The 24,878-nt window shown below is 38.6% G+C and overlaps 2 protein-coding genes across 3 annotated transcripts in view; both read left to right on the top strand.

Moving 5' to 3' along the window:
- Nucleotides 1–13,213, top strand: part of LOC127419050 (filamin-A-like) — a 55,991-nt gene extending 42,778 nt beyond the window's left edge. Inside the window, exons 30-47 of the mRNA XM_051660100.1 lie at nucleotides 840–1,087; nucleotides 1,772–1,858; nucleotides 2,747–2,846; nucleotides 2,929–3,069; nucleotides 6,296–6,424; nucleotides 6,614–6,787; nucleotides 6,870–7,031; nucleotides 7,150–7,353; nucleotides 7,452–7,604; nucleotides 7,716–7,838; nucleotides 7,956–8,222; nucleotides 8,590–8,727; nucleotides 8,830–8,945; nucleotides 9,681–9,813; nucleotides 11,015–11,191; nucleotides 11,327–11,545; nucleotides 11,719–11,922; nucleotides 12,072–13,213. Coding sequence (XP_051516060.1) covers nucleotides 840–1,087; nucleotides 1,772–1,858; nucleotides 2,747–2,846; nucleotides 2,929–3,069; nucleotides 6,296–6,424; nucleotides 6,614–6,787; nucleotides 6,870–7,031; nucleotides 7,150–7,353; nucleotides 7,452–7,604; nucleotides 7,716–7,838; nucleotides 7,956–8,222; nucleotides 8,590–8,727; nucleotides 8,830–8,945; nucleotides 9,681–9,813; nucleotides 11,015–11,191; nucleotides 11,327–11,545; nucleotides 11,719–11,922; nucleotides 12,072–12,256 — 2,960 coding nt within the window. The 3' untranslated portion in view covers nucleotides 12,257–13,213. The remainder of the gene's footprint in view (nucleotides 1–839; nucleotides 1,088–1,771; nucleotides 1,859–2,746; nucleotides 2,847–2,928; nucleotides 3,070–6,295; nucleotides 6,425–6,613; nucleotides 6,788–6,869; nucleotides 7,032–7,149; nucleotides 7,354–7,451; nucleotides 7,605–7,715; nucleotides 7,839–7,955; nucleotides 8,223–8,589; nucleotides 8,728–8,829; nucleotides 8,946–9,680; nucleotides 9,814–11,014; nucleotides 11,192–11,326; nucleotides 11,546–11,718; nucleotides 11,923–12,071) is intronic.
- A 1,683-nt stretch (nucleotides 13,214–14,896) lies between these two features.
- On the top strand, nucleotides 14,897–24,840 carry LOC127419080 (emerin-like). Of its 2 annotated transcripts, none has more exons than XM_051660172.1 (7): nucleotides 14,897–15,039; nucleotides 21,211–21,294; nucleotides 21,411–21,506; nucleotides 21,590–21,653; nucleotides 21,819–21,860; nucleotides 23,904–23,957; nucleotides 24,084–24,840. In XM_051660172.1, exons 2-7 carry the CDS (start codon nucleotides 21,213–21,215, stop codon nucleotides 24,304–24,306), a joined length of 561 nt encoding a protein of 186 aa, XP_051516132.1. In that variant the 5' UTR covers nucleotides 14,897–15,039; nucleotides 21,211–21,212; the 3' UTR covers nucleotides 24,307–24,840. The 2 variants fall into 2 exon arrangements, with proteins under 2 accessions (XP_051516132.1, XP_051516133.1); XM_051660173.1 differs by lacking the exon at nucleotides 14,897–15,039 and adding an exon at nucleotides 15,650–15,729.
- Nucleotides 24,841–24,878: the final 38 nt, after the last annotated feature.

Raw genomic sequence — 24,878 nt, forward strand, 5'->3', positions numbered from 1 at the left:
AAAATCTTTGTGTTGTGCTGAAGAAATAAGAGAATTTTCACTTTTGGGTGAACTATCCCTTATAAAAGGGTCCAGTCCTTGTTTCTCTCTGTTCTTGATGTAGCAGGTAGCATATTCTGTCAATTGCAGGGTACTAATCACTAACTTACCAAGGCTTTAATATGCCTATATGGTGGAAACCCTTTCAAAAAATCTTGAGTTCTGGCAACTAGCCGCAAACTTGCCACAAATTTACTGCAAATTTGTCACTTGTTTTCACATGAATGTCAGGCTGTGATTTGCCTCGACTGTTTGCCAGAAGTTTGCAGCTCTTCATCGGTAGTGGTGAACCTGCAGCATACCTTTGGCAACAGTGGACAAATTGCAGCAAGTTTGCAGAAAAGCTCATTTGCATGTGAAAATTATCAGTTGCGAATTTGCGGCTAACTTGCCATGAACTATTGATTTTAAGCGATGTACTGATATTAATATTTTTTTTTTTTTTCAGCTTGTGTATTTCATTGAAATTACTGGTTGCATTATTAAATGTACAGTAGTGCTCTGGAAATTGAGGTAACAGATAAAAAGGATAGTGGATCTGACTGTTAGCTTTTTAAAGTCACAGTGGAAGAAAAGTATAGATTGCAGTAAATCATGGATATTGTTAAACTCTGTGAGTTTAACTCTTTTTGAATGATGGATCCCACTTCTCCAAACCCATCTGTTGCCTTAAAGTTCCAGATGCTGGCATCTAGTGCATGATTGAATGTCACTGCTGCGGGATGGGTACTAAACTCTCTAAAAACAAAACATCTACCAGCTTGAATTCTTGTTCGTAAACAGTTCTTGGTATTCTGCAGGGGCTGGAGTTGGTCCAACCATCCAGATCGGAGAGCAGACAGTCATCACTGTGGATGCGAAGGCTGCTGGGAAGGGCAAGGTGACATGCACTGTGTGCACTCCAGATGGAGGCGAGGTGGATGTGGATGTAGTTGAGAATGAGGATGGAACATTTGACATCTTCTACACTGCACCCCAGCCTGGGAAATACATCATCTGTGTGCGCTTCGGCGGAGAACACATTCCCAATAGCCCCTTCCAAGTAACGGTACGTATATCCTACACAGATCCTTTATTCATATGGATCACCATTCAGTCATTTCAAACAGTGACAAACTCACATGGCCTTGGCCTTCACTCTGAGCCAGATAGTGTGTTAAAGGTTCACTCAGTAATTTTCCCTCATTAATAAAGTTTTACACAAAGAAATTAATGTGCCTTTTGAAATGTTTTAAATCATTTTCACTCACATGATGTAAATGCTTCAGTCATAGGAATGGCCTAATAAAAGCTATTTTATTGTACATGGAGGGGGTTGTCTCATAGTGACCGCAATATTGAGATCACATGTCCAGCCGAATACTACTCCGTTTAACTCTGAGAGCAAATGAGTCTGATAACGGGGAGGTTGCAGAATCAAGTAATCATGATTAACTGCGAAAAGCACATCTGTACAGTGGCATTGGTAACTGAAAATTCAGTAATCCAATAAGCATAAAATTACTGAGTGCACTTTTTAAATATACACTGTAAACTTAAGTGCAAAACCATCATTAAGGTGTAAATGAATTCTTAGCTTAAATTGAAATTACCATGTCTTTATAGTAAGCAGCATCATGCAACTTGCAGTGACAAGAGTCTAGATCTTAACCACTTCCTGGTTGACCAGCTTTGAACCAGAGGTTTTTGTTATTGGATGGATTTTATATTTGATTCTGTTGCCCTATCTCAGGCTATGGAAGGTGCCTCCCCTGACCAACTTATGCAGCAGACCCAGAGCCTGCAGTACGCCTACGCGCCCAACATGGGCCAGCCATGGGTACTGACACGCCCCTTTTTCATTCCCTGTCTGCATCTACTGCTCTGCTACTGATCTGAGTTCCCAATCAGCCCTACGTCCTTCCTTTGTTCATCCTCCTGTTTTTCTTTTCCTGCAGGTTTAGGATTTTGCATCTAATATCCCATGTTTCTGAGTTTATGTGGAATAAATGTGGGTCTACATTTACCAAAATGGCTGGTTTTTACAGAGCTTATGCCGTATGTTGGACACCATTCATTGTCTTTGTGTCGTCATGGTGCTATTTCTAGATGTTTTGTGTGGTTTGTTATTGTTGGTCATGTTGCCATTTGTCTGCTTTGCTTTATCTCTGCCCCTTCTCCAAACTGGCCAGTCACTGAATGATCCCTAGAATGTCGTTCTCTCTCACAGTATTGGTTGCTGCATCATCGTCCATGTCGTCACCCTCATCGTCTTCATCATTATTGCTTTTTCCATCTCATCTTGTTTGTTCATAATTTAGGGAGCTATTGTCATCTCTGCTGTTTGTCTCTTGTTCAACATTCATGATAAAATTGAGTCTAAAATGTTTGCTTGACCATGTTTACTTAATGTTTGCACTTGACCTAAAAATCAAGATGCTAGCCATAATTAGATTTCTCAGGATGTTGTTTGATTATTGGATTTTGAGCTTTTTTTATATCATAAGGATCAAGATAGATCCGAGTTGCTTATCTAATAAAAATACAGTGGAACAAAGAGAAATATCCAACAAAGTAATGTGCAAGTTCAGATATACCATTGAGGACCACAGACCCACTGATGGAGATTTGTAGCTTTTAGATCTTCAGTTTCAGATGGCCAACTGATTTCCGTGTCCACCTCATGGTTGGTTTTAGTTTATTTCTGATCGCCCTCTTTCCATCATAGGCCACAGACAGACCAATGGGCATGAACGGACTGGACGTAGCTGGGCTGAGACCCTTTGACTTGGTCATTCCTTTCACCATCCAGAAGGGAGAAATTACAGGTACGCACTTGCAAATCTGTTGATGAGTATAATGGAGAAGACCTCCTATGCAAGATTCTTATATATACTTGGTGCTTCACAGGTGACGTAAGAATGCCTTCAGGAAAAGTGGCCAAGCCAGATATTACAGACAACAAGGATGGCACAGTCACAGTGAAATTTGCCCCAACTGAGGCTGGCCTACATGAGATGGACATCAAATATGATGGAATACACATCCCAGGTAAAATAACCTGTGTAGCTATTTCATGTTTGTCAATCCAGCCATACACAAGTATCCCGGGAAATGAATGTTGTGTCTCAAGATCTACAGTGCAATTACAAGGGCTGGGAATTGCCACAGACCTCCCGATTCGATATTAAAATGATATTTCCTAGACGATTCAATATGTATAGGGATATTGCAGTTCTGTATGTTTTGCGATTTTAATGTTATGATATAAAAACGTAATAAAAATAACTTTTTCTCAGAAAGAAATGTCTATTGAAAAACAGTTGTGTCTGTAATGACAAATTCTTTCACTCTGTAATATACAATTTGCAGGTAAAAGGTAAGGATGTGCAAAACTACCAATTTAAAATTACCAATTGACTAGTCGGTGCATTGTCTGAGCTAGACGACTAGTTAGTGCAAAGAAACCCATGCATAAGGCTGCATTATGTCCATTTGTATTCAACAAATAAATAGACAATATATCATTTTAATTTATCAAACAATTTATTTTATTTTTGAATATAAAATATAACGTATATTACCATGATGGGCTATTACTATTATCATGATCATTTTTCAACATACAAATGGAGGCTAAATAGTAAACTTGTTCAAGAACAATTTCTGGGGCTGTACTGAATCGACACATGTGCAATTCACCTGTAATCCCAATGTCGTTGCATGTTATTTGCATCTGCATCCTGATATAGTCTGAGATCCTATGCAGCATTCTCATAGACAACACTATTCTTACAAACTGCCCCCAGATTACTGACAGAGGGAAAAAAAAAAAGTGAGAACTCACAATTTGTGCGTTCCATGAGACATAATCGCGTTGAAGTGCTAATGAACTTCTGAACAGAAAAGCAAATCTGATGCGCATCGCAGGCACTTTCGTCTGTTCTTCAAAATACAGTCAGGCGTGTTTCCTTTGTTCACGCGTCTTTGTGTCTAGCGGCATTTCTTGTCGACAGTGGCGGGTAAATGTGCAAAATTACCCGCCACTGCGCATGAATACCCTGACTGTTCGATTATAAATATTGCGGCGCCATCAACATGTAGTTTACGACATCCAACAGTTTTAGCCTTTTTACAGCTAAACTATTTATTAAAGCCGTGTCAGACAGAATCTGGAGAATGACTTCTGACAAATACTCTTCACAACACCTCTAAAATAAACTTTTGGATTATGCATAATAACAGGAACATTGATCACTGCAGAGGATTTGAGGTCCGACAGTGAACAAACGGTGCTTTGATGGCTGTAGCAGTGGCGCATTTAAAGGACTAAACGTAAAGAATTAAAGAGATGAAAATTCTCAGAGAAAACCTGTTAGTGTGGAACTCTGCACAGATATAGCTTCCAATATTTATTAATCATTGTAGCATTCAGATAAACTTGTATTTTTATATATATATATATATATATATATATATATATATATATATTTTTTTTTTTTTTTTTTTTTTTTTTTTTTCTAGCAATTACAATAAGTTAGAACATTAGGCGTTATACTGTAACTTTGAGACCTCGCGTAGACATTAGTGATGGGAATTACAGCTCTTTTCAGTGAGCTGGCTCGTTCGGCCCAGCTCACCAAAAAGAGCCGGCTCTTTTGGCTCCCAAACGGCTCTTTAAAAAAAAATGTTTTGTATTTTTTCAAATCAAACAGTTTGTGATTAGTTTGTATATGATTTGGTGTTAAAACAATTCTAATTAAATTATTAAATGAAATCATATTCTAACTACAATGTATTTAAAAATGCATTGGTTTGCATTTGCATTTAAAGTATAACTTTTTAATGTATATAAACAAAGTGCATATAAATGTAACTATTCAAAACGAATACAATCTGAACAACATAATAAGTTGACTCCACCCTCCCTCATGCATCTTTAGTTCATTGGTTGACACTGCATGTCTAGTCAGAGCAGACAGTCAGAATGAATGTGTGCGCTTGAGCATTCAGGCCTATATTTTCTTTTTCAGTTCTTTGAATTAGTTAATTCTATTAATTTAAATCTTTTTATTCATATCTTAATTATTTTATATTTTTATAAATAGATTTGGCTCTTCTGATATGTGAGCCGGCTCCCAACGTTCACCTAAAAGAGACGGCTCTTAGAGCCATCCCATTCGCAAATGACCCATTACTAGTAGACATGCGTGGACATTACGTTTTGGCTTTGCTATAGGTTATGCCTTTTTTTTTTTTTTTTTTTTTTTTTTTTTTTTTTTTTAAAACTGCTGTTCTCAGTTCAGGAGACTCTAGGCTATCATTAAAGGGTTAAACTTTCAGCTCATCGAGTCGTGTGACAAAATAACATGGTGCCAATTTCATCTGGGAAGAATCCAGCTTAAGTTTTCACTTTAAAACCTGTTTTGGTCAACAGAGTAGACTCTCCAATTTCATCCGATATGCCATTTTAAAAATTGCATAATTTATCATGAAACGGCAGGCTGTTAAACAATGTCCACGTACATGGACAATGGGACTAACTTTCCATAAAAATCCTACATTCACTGTGCATCATCACTTTGAGAATCAATGGACATATCCTAAAGCTGGAAAATGTTGCTTTCAGAGGCTGTATATGGAGTTAGGATGAAAATAATGTGCATTTCAAACTGTTCTGAGACCAGTGAAGACAGACAGAACACTGGAGGTTAAGTCATTCACTATTTAGGGAGCAAGGGAGCATCCTATAACTTTCCTGTGCAGCCTAGTACATTCACTTCTAACATTTGGTCAAAAGTTCAGTTTCATGCTGCAGATGATGTTTGGACCACTCAACATGTTTGGCAGACTTGGGACAATGATAATCAGTACATAGATTCAGAATTGTATAATGCAAAATTTTATTTAAACATGGTTGGCAGTGATTTGATGATGCTGGCCATTACTTTTAATCAGAATGATTTATTCAGCTTTATAGAAAATCAGCTGTAATGTCTATAACATCTCAAAAACATGAATAACCAACACTCCTGGACACAAACTATTTGATGAAAGAAATCTGACTTTCTATAGCTTGAAATTACTTAGTCCTGCTGTCCACATACAATGTGGACATCAATTTTTAGGAAAACTATTTGCTCTAGACTTTTTTTGCTTGTTTATTAGGTACTTCTAGTTACAAATCAAAAAGGGAAATGGAAAATGCACACAGCAGTCACACTGAATATCCAAGGCTGAAACTTGATTGACTTTTGCTCATCTTCTTCCCTCACAGGAAGTCCACTGCAGTTCTATGTGGATTATGTCAACAGTGGCCATGTGACTGCCTATGGTCCTGGTCTAATTCATGGAATGGTCAATAAGCCTGCAATCTTCACTGTCAACACAAAGGATGCTGGAGAGGGTATAGACACACTTCGCAATGCACATCTTTCATATTACATGACTTTTAGTACAATAATTATTTTATCCATTTACGAATAATACCTCTGGTTTTAAGTTGGCTTTTAAGGTTGTCCATTTATAGAATGCTTAAGATCAACTAGAAGAAATGTATTTGATTTGATTAAAGAAGAAATGTCATATTTATTAGGTGGTCTGTCTCTGGCCATTGAGGGGCCTTCAAAAGCAGACATCAGCTGCACTGACAATCAGGACGGTACCTGCACCGTGTCTTACCTCCCTGTTCTTCTTGGAGACTACAACATCATCGTCAAGTACAACGACAAGCACATTCCTGGCAGCCCTTTTATGGCAAAGATCACAGGTATGATAGAGGGGGTGGGGGGGGGTGCTGCTTCGCTTCCATTTGTTTGGAATGATCTAATCACTTCTATGTATGTCTACAGGTGATGACTCGATGCGCATGTCTCATCTGAAGGTGGGCTCAGCTGCTGATATCCCTCTAGACATTGGAGAGCTGGACCTCAGTCAGCTAACTGCATCTCTTATCACCCCCTCTGGCCGAGAGGAGCCGTGCCTACTCAAGATGCTGAAGAACGGGCATGTGGGTAAGTGTCAATGGACTAGAAACAGCATGTAGAATGAAAGGGAATTCGTAAAGACACACATTTCTAAGTGTAAAGTCTCTCTGCGACCTGTTCTCACCACCTAGTGTTTTCCCTCCAGGAATCTCCTTTGTGCCCAAAGAAATTGGCGAGCATCTTGTAAACATTAAGAAAAATGGACGTCATATTCCTAATAGCCCAATCTCTGTTATGATCAACCAATCAGAGATTGGTGATGCCAGCCGTGTATGCGTAACTGGCCAAGGCCTAAGTGAGGCTCGCACCTTTGAGCCAGCAGAATTCATCATCGACACTAGAGATGCAGGTAAATGAAGCATGTTCTAAGGAGATTTATAAATACTGCTTTAATTTAGTTAAATGGGACTCATTTTAATGCCTAATGTGGTTGTTTCTTATTGCTAGGATATGGAGGCCTCAGTTTGTCCATTGAGGGTCCCAGTAAGGTGGACATTAACACTGAAGATCAGGAAGATGGCACCTGCAAAGTCACATACTACCCCACAGAACCAGGAAATTACATCATTAACATCAAATTTGCTGACCAGCATGTTCCAGGTGTCTACTAGCAGTGTTCTTTTTCCAAAATGGCAGTTGTAGAGGGTTATTTATTGCTGTATAAATAAACAGTTTGTTTAACCTGATTCACCCATTATGTTCTTGCTACAGGAAGTGCTTTTACTGTCAAAGTGACTGGAGAGGGAAGGATGAAGGAGAGCATCACACGTAGAAGAAGAGCTGCTTCTGTGGCCAATGTTGGCAGCCAGTGCGACCTTAGTCTGAAGATCCCTGGTAAGAGTTCTGGGAAAAAGAATGCTAATCGTTGTTAATCCACCCTCTTGGTTTTTTCTCCTACAATTCACCTATACCCGTTTTCCCTCTGTAATCCCATGTGTATCCTTTTGACAGAGATCAGCATTGCAGACATGACTGCTCAGGTCACAAGTCCATCTGGTAAGGTGCACAAGGCAGAGATCATGGAGGGAGAAAACAACACGTACTGCATTCGCTTTGTACCCACAGAGATGGGTGTGCATACAGTCAGTGTGAAGTATCAGGGCCAGCATGTCCCAGGATCCCCATTCCAGTTCACTGTGGGCCCTCTTGGAGAAGGAGGTGCCCACAAGGTCCGAGCTGGGGGCCCTGGTCTAGAGAGGGCAGAGGCAGGAGTGCCAGGTATGAGACATTTGAGTACATGTATACTGTTATTATACTATATTACTATTGTTATTACTATTAATGGTCAAAATGAGTTGAAGTGCCCAAGAGCCTGTTAAGGCTGAACACGTTCTTGCGCTAAAAAAAGCTAAGTGCAGCACAACTGATATAACAGGACGGCGGTCTCTAGATTTGCTTTTACAAGTTGCAATTCTTTTTAAACCTGACATGGTGTCTAAACACTGCGCTCCTGAAAATAAAAACGGCAATATATGGTGCAACAGTCAAAGACATCCGACTAGCGAATGTTTACTTAGAAAAACAAGGGAAAAAGAGAGCGGATGGTGAATGGACACTAATGCAGCATGCTTGCTTTCATGTGTAGCCGAGTTTAGCATTTGGACCCGTGAAGCAGGAGCTGGTGGTCTGTCCATCGCAGTGGAGGGACCCAGCAAGGCAGAGATTGCTTTTGAAGATCGCAAGGATGGATCGAGTGGTGTCTCCTACATTGTGCAGGAGCCTGGTGAGACTTCTGTTTCTCCTTTGTTCTACTTCCCCTCTATGAACATTACACTTCTGGAAACTTGTTCATCCTAATGGCTGACTGTTCCCCCTACTGTTACAGGTGATTATGAAGTGTCCATTAGGTTCAATGATGAGCACATCCCTGACAGTCCATTTGTGGTGCCCGTGGCCTCACCGTCTGATGATGCCCGTCGTCTCACTGTTGCCAGTCTTCAGGTGAGGCTTCGAGAAAGACAGACATTTGTCCGCCCTAAACAACTCTTAAGACAACTCTTAGCACAGCAGCTGCAACAGAAACGAAAGCAGTACAATGACAGAACAAGTTTTGATTTACCATATAGCAATGTTGTACCTCTAAAATTAAAAGTACAAACACAAAAGGAGAGAGAGGTCATTTTAAAAACACGTCTTTCTACACACATGCTCATGCATATAAGTACAAGCTGTTCTTTTTGTTTTGTTTTTAGCAAGCTGCATATATTAAAAGGGTAGATTTTTTTTTTTTTTTTTACTTAAACGTTTGCACACACAAAGCATGAAAAAGGTCATAATTATCTGTTGCTGCTGTGTTGAGTGGTTGTGCTGGGGTTTCTGGGATACTGAAGGACTGTTTGTATTTCTCGTGCCTTGTCCTAAAGGCTCCCAACAGCCCTTCAGCCTTTTATGGGCAACAGGGATGGAAGTCAAAGGCTAAAGGGTTAAAGAGGGCAAAAGAGGCTCATGTGTCTTTATGCAATTACAGCTCTATATTGCTTGGGTGGGGGGCTTTCATTTCTTGGCAGCTCCATGCCTCTCTCTTTAACCCTGTTAGCCTGATGGTAAGAGATGGAGGGTTTGAAGATTAAATTGAAGATCTCTGATTTAAATTGGCCATATTTAGAGTCTCAAAGATATATGTTTTGCTGAACAAAGCCACAAGTTTTTGAGTGTGGCAGTGTCATGTTAATGCAGGAGTCTGGATTAAAGGTGAACCAGCCAGCCTCGTTTGCTGTGAGCCTAAATGGGGTGAAGGGAGTCATCGACGCCAAAGTTCACAGCCCATCTGGAGCCCTTGAAGAGTGCTGTGTCACAGAGATCGATGAAGGTAACCGTGGAGACAAAATCCGCTTTTCCACTGTCAGGCTGATTGGTTCGGAGCACAGAATGGAACGGTTACAGAATCATTTCCACTTGAGTACGGCACGTAATTCTCTGCACGGCTAGCTAACCGTTCTCAACTGTGCTGGTGGATCAGCTTTAGGACGTAGCGTCTCACGATTGTCAGTTTGTCAACGGCAAGCTAACTAATAGCGCTTTTAGTTGTTTCTAGTTCACCATGTGTGCTAATATTTGGCTGAAGTTAATTAAAAAAAGTGTATGTTTAGTGTATAGTCATGATTTTATGATGGTGGTTTAACTAGTATTGTAGCCTACATTTATTTTTCTACATGTCTTTCATCAGGGAAGTAGATAACTAGCTCATTAAAACTCAATGTATCAGTATATTCTTATATACTATTTTCATATAATACTTGTATTATAATTTGTCAATTAATATTATTTTTAGCTAGTCTGGGAACATTAACCTTTGTGTTTTCATGTCCGGTGGCAAACACAAGCCCTCAGCACATGATGGTAAACCTCTCGCCATTTTCTCTTTGCTTTCCTTTTTGTGACATGGGCTGTGTCTTTCCTGTGTATTAGTAAAACCAAGGAAAAAAGCAGTCCTAAATCTGGAAAATGAGATCATCCTCAATCGCGCACTTACTCAAATGTTTACCTCTCATGCCGTCACCAAAAGACGTATCTGTTACATACACTCGGATTTAACCGCACCACAGTGGAAAAAGAAAGCGTAACTACGCCAACTGGCCCGGATCAGCACGGAATGGTACAGATTTGTGACTAGAACCATTCAGCCCAATGGTGGAAGAGCAGCTAAAGAGCTTATCTGTGTGGCTTAAGGAGGGCTTCACTTGCTATAGGTCTTGTGCTGTGATTTTAAGAATGGTTCCAGAAACTCAGTGATGTGTTTACATCTTTTGGAGAGATGAGACATCTGAAAGAATATCCAGAGAAAGAGTATATCAAAAAGGACATTCAAAAGATTGTAGTTTGACTTGTACCAAAATGAGCCATGCAGTTGGTAGCTTAATGGTAAAGATTTAGTCCTGTAAACATGTAGATGAGCCCTTTACACTGGAGATTTGTTGATTTTGTTCTTGAGCATGATTCATAACTCCAGTATGCTCCAATGGCTGATCTTCAGATTAAGCCCTTTCTCCTCACACTCTCTTCCGTCACAGATAAGTACGCTGTGAGGTTCATCCCTAGAGAAAATGGCCTTTATCTTATAGATGTGAAGTTTAATGGCTCTCACATCCCTGGAAGTCCCTTCAAGATCCGTGTTGGTGAGATGGGCCAGGCTGGCGACCCAGGAATGGTGTCCGCTTATGGAGCTGGTCTGGAAGGAGGCACCACTGGTACAAAGAACTAATGTTTGTTTAAATTGTAACAAGTAAAATGTGATGTACAATACTTTTCATGTTTTTAGAATTTGGTGATTTGGGCATCATGTGCAAGTGTAATAAACTGAACTAACACTACCTGCTCTCCAGGATCTCCATGTGAATTCATTGTGAACACAAGTTCAGCTGGTCCTGGTGCATTGGCAGTGACCATTGATGGGCCTTCCAAGGTGAAAATGGACTGTCAGGAATGTCCAGAGGGCTACAAGGTCACCTACAAACCTATGGCTCCTGGAAACTACCTAATTTCTATTAAATATGGTGGCCCATACCACATTGTTGGCAGCCCCTTCAAAGCTAAAATAACAGGTAGGAAAAATGCTATATTGTTTAATCATTTTACATGCAGTGGATATAATGGGTTTTTGCCAACATTTGCTGCTTTTTAATTAATGTTGCCTAGTTTTAGGATGGATGTATAGGTGACAGAATTGGAATTGTTGTCATAACGCGTGAATTAAATGTGACATGTCTTCATGCAGGTTCCAGATTGGTCAATAGCCACAGCATGCACGAGACCTCATCAGTGCTGGTTGACCCTGTGACCCGCAGTGTGACGACCAGCCAGCAAGCAGCACCAGGCTGGGCCAGCTCAGATGCCAGCCGTGTAGTTGCCAAGGGCCTGGGGCTCACCAAGGGCTTCATAGGACAGAAGAACAGTTTCAGTGTGGACTGTAGTAAAGCAGGTACAGTTCAGAAATATACTGAGTTACATAGTTACTTATTTTGAGTCATTTTAGATTTTGCTGTACCAGCCAAATCAATTCCACTGGATTAATGGAGAACAGTGTTTAAATGCAAAGATTTGTTTATATATTTACACCAATCCACACAGGGAGGAACATGCTGTTGGTTGGCGTCGATGGACCCAAAGTACCCTGTGAGGAGATCCTGGTGAAACACTTGGGTAACCGCCTCTATAATGTGTCCTACCAGCTGAAGGAGAAAGGAGAGTACATCCTGGTGGTTAAATGGGGTGATGAACACATCCCTGGGAGCCCGTACCACATATCTGTCTAATGGCTCTCCAACAAATCCTCCAACTCCATCTGTGGCTCCTGCAAATGTCATAAACAAATACATAAACACTGAAAACTCACTGTCCTTCTCTCCTGTATGATTCTCTCATCCAGTATCTTCTTGCACCACTATTCAGCTTTCAAGCTAGAGAGGGTTAAAAAGCACCTTTTCACTGTATGCCAGTTGTACTTGGATCCTATTACGTTTGCTGCATCCAGTAATTCTTTAAAGCAGAGGATCCTTGTGGCTTTTGCTCCTTGTGTTGGTTTAACCAGTTTGTTACTGATTTTGTCCCTAACGCAGTATAGCAGCTACAATGTTTTGCCTGGTTTAGGAGACCGCTGTTCCAGCCGTAACTGTAAAAAGGAACCATTGCTTAATAGCAGGAGAAATAGATGTGATTCATCTGCTGGATTAGCACATACTTGTAGGCTTTTAACTTGCAGTTGGGTAAAGTAGAGCTTAACAGTGCTTCATCCCTCCTGTACCTTTCCCATAGACTGAATTAACACTGGTGCCATAGCTCTGTGGATTTGCCCTTTTGTCAGTGTGTTTTGAATCTTCTTTTTCCAATTCAATCAACATTATGTTGCCTCTGTTTTACCCTACAGACATTTGACAATGTCAAAATTAGAGACCTTTGAAAAGAGGGCTTGTGTGCCAAGTGATGGTTTTGGCAACAGTAAAGGGAACTTGCTAGAGGTGTAATGAAAGGGAGATTACAGATGCATATTGCTTTGTCATGAGTTTATTGGTAATGTATGTAAAACACACTAGGAATTTGTTTTTCAAAAGATCACATATTTGCTCACTTAACTCTTTAGCTCTTTGTGCCCAAATGCCATTGTATAATCAGTATTTTAGAATTAAAAAAATCAAATAAATTAGATGTCTAAAGTTTTGACTGTTACAGTATTTTGATACACAATAAAGTTGTCTTAACTATTTTTCTGTCAATCTAAATGTGTAAACTGTCTTCATTTTCTTGGACCTTTAAAAGAAAAAAAATCTCATCAGATACAACAACTTTTGTGAATGTATGAGTTTATTGATATTAAGTTTTTCAGACATACTCCACTGGTGATATGAGAGATTTATATTTGAGGAAGAATAAATAAAAATTCGATTTTAGGATGTTTTGCATATGCTTGATCCTTATGAACTAAAACAGATGAAGCTGTAAACTGAATTGTACACCAATATTAATATTAAAGTAAAAAATATATGTTTTCCATTTTGAGGACACTGAATCCGGTGACTTTAAAGTTAAGTTCCAGAAATTACCCTCAGGAAAGGGGGCTTGTTGAAAATACACACATACATCTTAACAACAAGCTGTGAGTGTGGTTGTCTAGTTACTTTTGTCATTTTATAAAAATAAAAAAACATGATCTGGACTTGTTCCTGATAAAATCTTTTGATTAATTTGCCAACGCCTGTCGCTTTTACCCTGTCCCAATACCCACACTTGCGGTCTTGATACTTAAAGGATCAGTTCACCCAAAAATGAAAATTTGTTTATAATTTACTCGCCCTCAGGCCAACAGGATTTAAGATTTTTAGGAAAGTATCCCAGGTTTTTAGCTTCATCCAATACAAGTGAAGGGACACCAATTTTTGACAGTCTAAAAAGCACACTTGGTCAGCATCAAAGTAATCCACTCGACTCCAGCCGATCAAGTAATGTCTTCTGAAGTGAATTGATACGTTTGTGTGTAAAACTTTAACTTAAAAAAAAAAAATCACTTCCTGTAAACACTGAATGCATCACGTCGCTATCGCATGACGTCATCACATTGGCTTCAATTCACAGGAGAATTCAGAAGTTCCACTCTGTTTACCACAAAGGAACGTACTTCACGTGAGAGTTAGGTCAATTCAAACAGCTACAGAGAGCTGGCAGAAGTGCCGATTTGAAGTTAAAAATGTTTTAATTAGCAATTTGTTTCACACACAAACGTATCGATTCACTTCAGAAGACATTACTTGATTGACTGGAGTCGTGTGGATTACTTTGATGCTGACTAAATATGCTTTTTGGACCATCAAAAACCTGGGATACTTTCCTAAACATCTTAAATCCTGTTCTGATGAAGAAAGGTCATATACATCTTGAATAGCGTGAGGGTGAGTAAATTATCAGCAAATTTGCATTTTTGGGTGAACTATTCCTTTAAGTGTGCATGCACACGGCACCAAGTATTCAAGACTGTCCCATGTCAGAAACATGCCAAAGCTCAGTGCGTTTAACCCACACTAGCCTGAATACCACTTCGAATGTTAAATTATGATTGCCCAGGAGACTGATGTCAATATATACAGTGAAAACTGAGTCATATTTTGGTCTGTTCTCACCCAAAACCAACTGGATTGCTTTAGAAGACATGGATTAAACTACTGGAGTCGTATGGATTACTTTTATGCTGCCTTTATCTTCTTTAAGGAGCTTCAAAGTTCTGACCATCGTTCTCTTGCATTGAATGGACTTACAGAGCTGAGATATTCTTCTAAAAATCTTCGTTTGTGTTCTGCAGAAGAAAGAAAGTTATACACATCTGGGATGCCAGGAGGGTGAGTAAATGAAGAGGGAATTTTCCGTTTTGGGTGAACTATCCCATAAAGGAGGGCAAAAAAATTACGACGCTCTTGTCTAAACTCGCCTGGGCAGGACGGAGTGTAAGGAAGTGATCCATGTCTCCTCCTTCGTGAACACGAGGGCGACACGCCCCAGGACAGCGAAGCACCTTTCTGCTCCAGAAAGAATTCGTGGAAAGCGTTGTAAGGTAAATTCATTATTAAATTTTTTTTTTTTAAATAAATAAATATCTATAAGCAAGACTATTGCTGATGCAATGTTATTGTTTCCTTTCATAGCTAGTCGTGCTAAATGCGTTTTAAAGCCGTGACTGGGTAGTTTCGCTTGCTCGTACATAAGAAATAAGTTTTTCCCCAAATATTTTTTCGTCTGAAAAGCGCTTGTGCATTAATTGATGTTGATTTCACCTAATGCGTTCGCTGTAATGTCTTTGGATCTGACAGAAGCTGACATTTTCGCTCGGCTTTTGTGTAAGAAACAGTAGCGAGGTTAAGACAATTTTGTTTTTGATATTCCAGACACATTCAGCGATAAACGGCGATAACTCTTAAATGGCTTAGAAAATATTTTCCAAAATAGTATTACTGTAAAACATGGAAAGCTAATAATATTCTTCAAGCTTGTTTTCATTATTTTCACTCGATATTATATATCTTTTGTGTGACTCAGAGATATGAGTATTCTCAGAGAGTGATTAGTTCATTTTGTGTTGGCCGCGCATGCGCATTGCGCAACCTCCGCTCGTTTGTTACGTGAAAACCGCATAGGCTCAGTACAGGAAACAGAAATGATTAATTCACCTTTCAACTCTCAGAGGTGAACTAATCATTTCTGTTTCTCATAATTTATCCTTATTGGGACTATAATCAAAGTTTGGGTAAGTAGACGTGTTGGGGGTGGAGGGATTTGGATATTGAAAATGTAACATTTTAATTTAATTCTGCTCAAATGAATGAAATGACTTGAATAAAGATTCGTTCATTTTGCTGAACGAGACTCAAAGATTCAAGTCAGTAAAATTATCCGATTTTCCCATCACTACTCGATCTTATGAGCATTTGTCTGCAAAAGTCGTCGCAATGTGAGTTATCCTGGGAAAAGTTTTTTTTTTTTTTTTTGTAATAGCTTGTTGTGTGAACTGCAAGTCCAATATAAACCTCCTTTTTGTAATAGCTTTTTTGTTGAAGAAGATAGAAGAGACACGAAACCAGCGTCATCCAGTAAAGGAGGACAGTGTGCAACTTTCACAGCCCTTCGTTTTACTCCTAGTGGTTCACTCGGCGGTCACCTTTGGAAAGCTCCCGGGGAGATATTTTTCTATGTAAACAAGCGGCATGCCAGTGCAGCTCCTATCTACTTGAATTCGGAATGACCAAAACCTCCAAAAGGGTGGGTCTAGATTATGATCAAAAAATATTTCTCAAATCAGCATTAAAATCTGACTATACTGGTAAATAAATTGTGCTTCTTTACCTCAGATTATGTATAAAAAAAATTTTTTTTAAATCTCATCTTGTTTAGTTAATGCGCATGCGCATTCTCGAGTTGATTGACAGGCGATGTCTGTATCTAAAAGGTGATTGGCTCTTTTACCTGAAGGCGGAACTTCCGTTGTACATCTGTTGACCGTTGGGCATTCCAATTTCTCCCATTCATTTTAATAGAAGTGACTCATAAATGACTCTAAAGAGAAACCTAAACACCTCCTAAAGCAGAGTGTATGATATATATTCACTTCCTGGTAACTATTGTGAAGCAGAGGCTGCAGCGAGAAGACGCTTCTTTATCCCTTGCCTGTACATGTGTCTGAAATTGTGGCATGTCAGCACTTCAAAATATGCCAAAAATGTAGTTTAATAAATGTCTTATCAAACGATCCTCTGGAGAGCACACTCCAAAAACTTGCCTATATTTCAGATTTACGCATTTCAATTTCTTAACAAAACTCGAAATTTTAAACAAAATGAAATGAATAAAACCTCAATGTATTTAAATTGTATTTTTTTTCTTTTATAAAACTTACTAAAATCAATTTGAAAGAATTTTGTTATGATTTTGTTTGTTTGAGTGAATGAAATTCTATCCATTTATCAACCTAAATAATTTTTAAGACGACTTCACTTATATCCATTAACAAAACACAGCAAAAGGTAATAAACCGCTGTACTCACAATTAGAACAACTGAATGCACCGAGTGCTGGTGTTAAAACTCTTGTCTTGAGGACCACATCTCTCCACTTATGTATGCACTTTTTAGTTACATAATTTACATCATTCATTCATCCTTATCCTAGGTAAAATCCTTTTCTTAAATCCATTTCCTTCTTTTAGCCTTTGAGCCTCAGAGCTCTGACTGAATTACATAGCAGAAAAAAAAATTCTAATTAGGAAAAGAGAGCAGTTAAGTGGCCAGTCAGCGTACTCCTGTCCCCACCTTCCACCAGAAATGTTCATTTACTCACTACAAATAGTTTACGGATTAATTTGCAATTTAGTTGAAAATGTAGGCTTGCAAAAAAAAAGAAAGGGTAAAACACATTTAAAAGATAATAACTAAATTATAAAAATGGTTCAAATACAACATTTTGACAGAGGGGGCACAGTTGTCTGACTGAGGGGGCACTGCTAAAACTAAAACCTAAAATGACCACTCAAAAGTAACTTATTGTTATTCAATGTTATGTCAAGAACAGCTCTAATAAGCTAAAACAAATGACAGTACATCATTATTTTACGACATAAAGGTCAGTCAAACTGGACAATTGCAACTACTTTGAAAGTATCTTCAAGTGCAGCCGCCTAATCCATATAGTGTTGTTATTAAGCTCTCATGAGGACCGCCTAGGGATGGGCATTCATCAATAATTTGGTATTCTAATTTTAAGATAATAAAAAATGAATACTTGAATATTCTATTATTTAAATGAAGGTAATTAATGAGAAAGAGATGTTGTAAAATAATTTTTTTAGTCATAATTGCATCACCATTTTAAAAAAAAACAAGCTTTTAATTACATCCAAAACAAGCTTATATTATGTCCTGTGTTTTTTTGTTGAAAACATTTAAACAAGCAATGCGTGAAAACAAAAAAGTACAGAATGAAAGCATTTAAGCTCACACAAAGCGAAAGCTTGGATGCCATGTTTGTTGTTTACAGAAGCGTCGCGGGGATTACATTGCAATGTGGACGCTGCTTTCTGACGAGTTGCACACATACGGGAGTAAAGAGTACACTGCTTATACAGTACATTTAAACAGGAACCCAGCTTTCTCGCAGTAAGCCACATCGCAATAACCCGCTTTTTGTTGTCCATCTAAATGTACTGACAGAACGGTTTGCTCATCAAATTTGATCAACATGTGTCCACACTCAACAGCGCCACCCAGTGCATTCTGTTATAACTGCCAGTTTTAGTTGGCGTGTTCAGGATTTAACATGCATCTCAATGTATATATGGCCGGCAAAGCAAAACTTTGCGAAATTCGAATAGTATTTTTACTTTTCGAATACTTATTTCAAAACTGATACTCGAGTAGTCAACTACTCGTGCACATCCCTAGGACCGCCACAGGAAAGTAACATCCTGAGTTAAACCTGCTGCAGAGGATAAGCTCATTAGACTTACCTGCCTCAGAAATCTGAAATTAAATGGGATTGCAGCAAAAATAAATGTTTCAGAGTTAAAGAAACTGACAATTCTCAACATCAAATGTTCAGAGGAGACTGCATGAATAAGGCTTCATGGTCGAATTGAAGCAAACAAACCACTACCAAAAAAGACATCAATAAGAAGAGACTTCATGAGGCGCGGAAATAAGAGCAATGGACATTAGACCAGTGGAAATCTGTACTTTGGTTAAATGAGTCCAAAGGTCAAAGATGTTTTAGTTTTATATCATAGGTTTGATGCATTGAATATTATTGTACAATGTAGAAAATATTAAAAATAAATATAAAACTTTGAATGATTATTATTGTCCAAACCTTTGACTGGTACTGTATATCGTTTTGCATTATGCACAAACATTCTTAACTCCACCATACTGTATGCTAAACATATCAGTCATTTGAAATACTCACTGTCCTCCTATTACAAAAAGAAGGTTATTTTGGACATGCAGCACAGTAAAACGAAAGTTGGGCACTGACCTCCTCTATTGAATGACATTGGTTTCATGTCTTTATTGTGAAATTTGCGTACTGTCCTCTATTGAATGATGCTGGTTTCGTGTCTCTTCTATCTTCAACAAAAAAGCTATTACAAAAAGAAAGGTGATTTTGGACATGCAGTTCCCTATTCAACCACTAGGGATAAAACAAATGGTTGTGAAAGTTGGGCACTGAACTCCTCTATTGAATGACGTTGGTTTTGTGTCTTTATTGTGAAATTTGCGCACTGTCCTCTATTTCGTGTCTCTTCTATCTTCTTCAACAAAAAACTATTGATATGATTTTGGACATGCAGTTTCCTATTCAACCACTAGGGGTAAAACAAATGGTTGTGAAAGTTGCGTACTGTCCTCTATTGAATGACATCGGTTATAAGTCCCTTACTTTCCACTGCGACTGGAGGACCTCTTCCCGGGGTAACTCACATTGAGACGGCTTTTGCAGGCAAATGCTCATAAAATCAAGTGAAAATAATGAAAACAAGCTTGAAGAATATTATTAGCTTTCCATGTTTTACAGTAATACTATTTTGCAAAGTATTTTCTAAGCCATTAAAGAGTTATCGCCGTTTATCACTGAATGTGTCTGGAATATCAAAAACACAACTGTCTTAACCTCGCTAGAAACTGTTTTTTTTTTTTTAGCAGTCTGAGACTGCGATTTGAATATTTTTATACATTCTTCTGCAGTGCTCGTTGTTTCTCTCTAATAATCTCTTTGGTGACATTGTTTTTGTCTTGAGACAAAAAAATAAACTTGCTTATGGGGCTTATTTCTCATTGAACCAGAGCTACACTATATTGCCAAAAGTATTCGCTCACCCATCCAAATAATTGAATTCAGGTGTTCCAATCACTTCCATGGCCACAGGTGTATAAAATGAAGCATCTAGGCATGCAGACTGCTTCTACAAACATTTGTGAAAGAATGGGCCGCTCTCAGGAGCTCAGTGAATTCCAGCGTGGTACTGTGATAGGATGCCACCTGTGCAACAAGTCCAGTCGTGAAATTTCCTCGCTACTAAATATTCCACAGTCAACTGTCAGTGGTATTATAACAAAGTGGAAGCGATTGGGAATGACAGCAACTCAGCCACGAAGTGGTAGGCCACGTAAAATGACAGAGCGGGGTCAGCGGATGCTGAGGCGCATAGTGCGCAGAGGTCACCAACTTTCTGCAGAGTTAATCGCTACAGACCTCCAAAGTTCATGTGGCCTTCAGATTAGCTCAAGAACAGTGCGTAGAGAGCTTCATGGAATGGGTTTCCATGGTCGAGCAGCTGCATCCAAGCCATACATCACCAAGTGCAATGCAAAGCGTCGGATGCAGTGGTGTAAAGCACGCCGCCACTGGACTCTAGAGCAGTGGAGACGCGTTCTCTGGAGTGATGAATCACGCTTCTCCATCTGGCAATCTGATGGACGAGTCTGGGTTTGGCGGTTGCCAGGAGAACGGTACTTGTCTGACTGCATTGTGCCAACTGTGAAGTTTGGTGGAGGGGGGATTATGGTGTGGGGTTGTTTTTCAGGAGCTGGGCTTGGCCCCTTAGTTCCAGTGAAAGGAACTCTGAATGCTTCAGCATACCAAGAGATTTTGGACAATTCCATGCTCCCAACTTTGTGGGAACAGTTTGGGGATGGCCCCTTCCTGCTCCAACATGACTGCGCACCAGTGCACAAAGCAAGGTCCATAAAGACATGGATGAGCGAATTTGGTGTGGAAGAACTTGACTGGCCTGCACAGAGTCCTGACCTCAACCCGATAGAGCACCTTTGGGATGAATTAGAGCGAAGACTGCGAGCCAGGCCTTCTCGTCCAACATCAGTGTCTGACCTCACAAATGCGCTTCTGGAAGAATGGTCAAAAATTCCCATAAACACACTCCTAAACCTTGTGGAAAGCCTTCCCAGAAGAGTTGAAGCTGTTATAGCTGCAAAGGGTGGGCCGACGTCATATTAAACCCTATGGATTAAGAATGGGATGTCACTTAAGTTCATATGCATCTAAAGGCAGATGAGCGAATACTTTTGGCAATATAGTGTATATACTGCAGCAGTAGGCCTGAAGTTATTAAGATCTCCTAAATAGAATTTTACTTTGTAAAATAAGGATTAGCAAAACAAAATTATCATCAGTTAATTCTGCATATTGACTTGTTTTAACATTAAACTTCTCATTGTTGCAGCCATGTCCTCACTAAGTGATAAGTCTGATAAGGAGATCGGCCAGCTGCTGGATGAGTATGGTATCAAACATGGACCCATAGTAGGTTAGTGTTGTGTTAATTCACTATTTCAAGGACGTGTGTCATTTTATCAAGTCAAAAAGTTTTCTATTCTTTTTGTCTGCGAGTTTGGCAAAAGTTGTTTTTACTTTGTTTTGCAGTTTCCACACGGAAGCTCTATGAGAAGAAACTGAAAGATGTCATGGCCAAAAATACTAAGCCATCCTCGTCTGACAAGACATACTACAGAGAAGAACGTAAGGCTTAAAAAGCAGGCTTTATCATCATCCATATTTGGGGTGTAGAATTACACTTCTACAACTTTATTTTGTTTTTATAGAGGAGGAAGTCGAATATGTTACCTATCATCAACAAGCTACAAGACATGATGGATTTGGTGATATGTGAGCTCATAATTTATTTTATTGAAGATGTTTAGCAATAACCTGCTTCAAATTATATTTATATAATTGTAATTTCTGTAAAAGCAAATTGTCTTGCTGTTATCAGAAATAATATTCTGCACTTGCTGCATGCTTATAGTATTTGTATATATGATGTCTCCCCAGCACAAGGAGGTCAAAGGTCGCTGAGGCAGATTTCTCCCATGAGTGAGATTCATTCATTCATATCTTTTTCATTTCACTTTAAAGGAATATTCCTGGTTCAATACATGTTAAGCTAAATTGACAGCATTTGTGGCAAAATGTTGATTACAACAAAAAATTATTTCGACTCGTTCCTCCTTTAAAAAAAGCAAAAATCGAAGTTACAGTGAGGCACTTGCAATGGAAGTGAATGGGGCCATTTTTTGGAGAACAAATGTGAAGAAAATGTGAAGCTTATAATTTTATAAAAGCACTTGCATTAATTCTTCTGTTAAAACTTGTGTATTATTTGAAATGTAAAGTTGTTTAAATTGTCATTTTTACAGTCATTTTAGTGTTTGTAGACATTACATCATCATGGTAACAAAGTTGTAAAATTGGCTATAACTTTACACAGAAAAGGTTAGTAAGTGGTTTTATCACACTAAAATCATGTTTGCATGGATATAGTTTCCATTGTAAGTGACTCACTGTAACCCAGATATTTGCTTTTATTAACGGTGCAGTATGTAAGATTCAGAAACCCTTGTTATTAATGACACCTGTGGCCGTTAAGTGAACTGCAGCAGCTACCTGTTGCTCGTGCTCGTGCACACACTCCATAGGGACGCGAGCGAGCGAGCATCCAAAACAATGACGTAACATACAAAGAGACAACGTGATTCACCGGCATCATGCTGACAGATGAGGTAGCATAATTAAAATTACACAGTTATGATTGTTTTACTACAAACTTTGAGACTGTACATTATATTTGACTCTCCAGTGCTGGAACACTGCTAAAACAAAGTGTGGCTATAGGTCTGACTATGCAAGAGTGTAGTTTGAAGTAATCACTTTTCTTTGCATGATACATTGACTGCATTTATACAATAGCCTATGTCGGCGTTAGCTAGCTAGCCAGCTTTATCAATAGCTGTTAGCTAAATTTGGTGGATGATGACAGTAGCTGTTTATAAAATAGACTGTACATTATAAAGATGTTGACAATTCAGTATTGATGTGATTCCATCACTACTGTCATTTTGATATATCAATGCGCTATTGTTTTATAATAATAGAATGTATATATTTTCTGTATAACCAAGTTACGTTACATTAATGAATGGGTCTTTTTGCATTATCTTGAACATTGTCTAGCATTCATTTCATGTGTTATTTTAGTTTACCTTGCTGAATAATTACAGATTATCATTGACCTGACTTTTAGTATAAAGAGAAGATCGTTTAAATTATTTGAAAGTTACGAAGCAAGGTAGCTTGCAATTCGTCAACGTTAGCAGGCAAAAATTACACAGATCAATCCTTATGGCACTACATTTCACATGCTTTGCAGTTATGTAAGCTTACCTGTCCAATTAGAAGAACGCCAATTCAGGGTCAGTTTTGATCCCCAAAACCGAACGAAGGTCCCTCCAGGAATCAAATGCCCTGCCGATGTTCACTCTCAGATGGGATTCAGTAGATAAATGTTTTTTGTTTGTTTTTTTGTTTTGTTTTTTGGCTTACTCAGAGTTTGTGTAGGAGTCAGTGTTGTGCTGGGAGCCGGCCGTTTGCTGGATTCCATCTCTAAGATAATGTTACCTAGTGTTGCAGTTTGTTGTCATTAAAAGCGGAAGAGAAGCTATTACTCTCTGAGGCAAGGCTCTCGGGAGCACGCATAAATGTCACATCCTTTGGATTTTCCCTGCAAAAGCAACCCGCTCCCTTCTCATGAAAATCAGTCTACAGGCTTTAATAGGCAACCTAGGAAGTCCGGGAAGGGCTCATTTTTAAGTTGCGTTACAAGCCGTTCACAAATTGGCACAAAAAAAATTATTTTAAAAAACAATTTTAAAAAAATAAAAAATTTTACATATTGCACCTTTAAAGAAAAGGAAGAATGAGTCTAAATTAATTTTTATGCCATTATGCTACAAATGCTTTCTATTGAGCTTAACTTGTATTGAACATGGAACATTCCTTTAATGGCTGAATTATATAGACACTGAAAAGTGGTTAGAACTGAATGCTTACACTAAATGGATATATGATGTCTTTCCCCAGCACACGGAGTTCGCAGTTTACTGGCTATAGAGATGACGTAGACACTACCTATGAGTGAGTTTTTATTAATTCAGTTCTATATAATCGTGTTATAAGCAATATACTACTTGTATTCTGACGTTATTGATCCTGTAACAGCCCTAGAAAATAATTGAAATCTCCTTCCTGTCTATTTTGGAGGCCCATTGTCAGCCAAACTCGGACAACCTATCAGAGTTCTTCTCGCCCAGGCCCATCAGTTTCCAAATCCAGCCAGCATGGTGCCAGCCCAGAGACAAACAAATCTGGGGGTGTGCCAGGGTGGCTTCATGTCCTGGTGTTTCTAATCATGGTCATATTTCTTTATTATGTGTACTCCTATATGGAGCCTGCAGAAGAGGGACCCTTTAAAAAGGTTCAGTAAAAGGTTTTAGATATGTTCATGATCCCTTACCAAAACTGATTCAGTTAAAGAACAACAAAAATGTGGCCTTGGTGAAAGGTATTGATAATTTGTAACATTGTTTATGAGGTCCTGTGTCTTTTTATATTGCATTAGCATATTTGATACCAGTTGTACAACCATGAACTTAAAAAATCTGCAATTTGAAGCTTTAATTTCAAATATTTGCAATGCATGTTTTAATGACCCAACAGGAACAAATGTAAAAGTGTGATGGAATTTTTTTTTAGCTTTTTTATGAAAGAGAAAATTAATTTTAAATGTATTTAATTGGGGGTATTTATCACAATTCGGTTTTATAAGTGTACTTTAAAGCTTATTAAAAACTGAACATACAGTGCTTATTATGCAGTGGCAATATGTTTACTACATATATTCATGGGTTATTCTATAAAGCACAATTTTTTTACAAGCTGATTTGTATTCACTATTTTCTTAGTATGCTGAAAATGTTAAGGATACAAAGTTTCATTAAACATTTTTAATAAAATTTCATTAAGTGCCATACTTCTGCTGCAGGTCACAGTTGCTGT

Source organism: Myxocyprinus asiaticus, chromosome 28 (assembly GCF_019703515.2).
Source record: "Myxocyprinus asiaticus isolate MX2 ecotype Aquarium Trade chromosome 28, UBuf_Myxa_2, whole genome shotgun sequence".
Lineage (NCBI taxonomy): Eukaryota > Metazoa > Chordata > Actinopteri > Cypriniformes > Catostomidae > Myxocyprinus > Myxocyprinus asiaticus.

Coding starts and splice junctions, on each gene's coding strand:
- LOC127419080 (XM_051660172.1), top strand. CDS start 21,213: ATGTCCTCACTAAGTGATAAGTCTGATAAGGAGATCGGCCAGCTGCTG. Junction 21,295..21,410: donor CAAACATGGACCCATAGTAG/GTTAGTGTTGTG, acceptor TTTGTTTTGCAG/TTTCCACACGGAAGCTCTAT. Junction 21,654..21,818: donor CATGATGGATTTGGTGATAT/GTGAGCTCATAA, acceptor ATGTCTCCCCAG/CACAAGGAGGTCAAAGGTCG.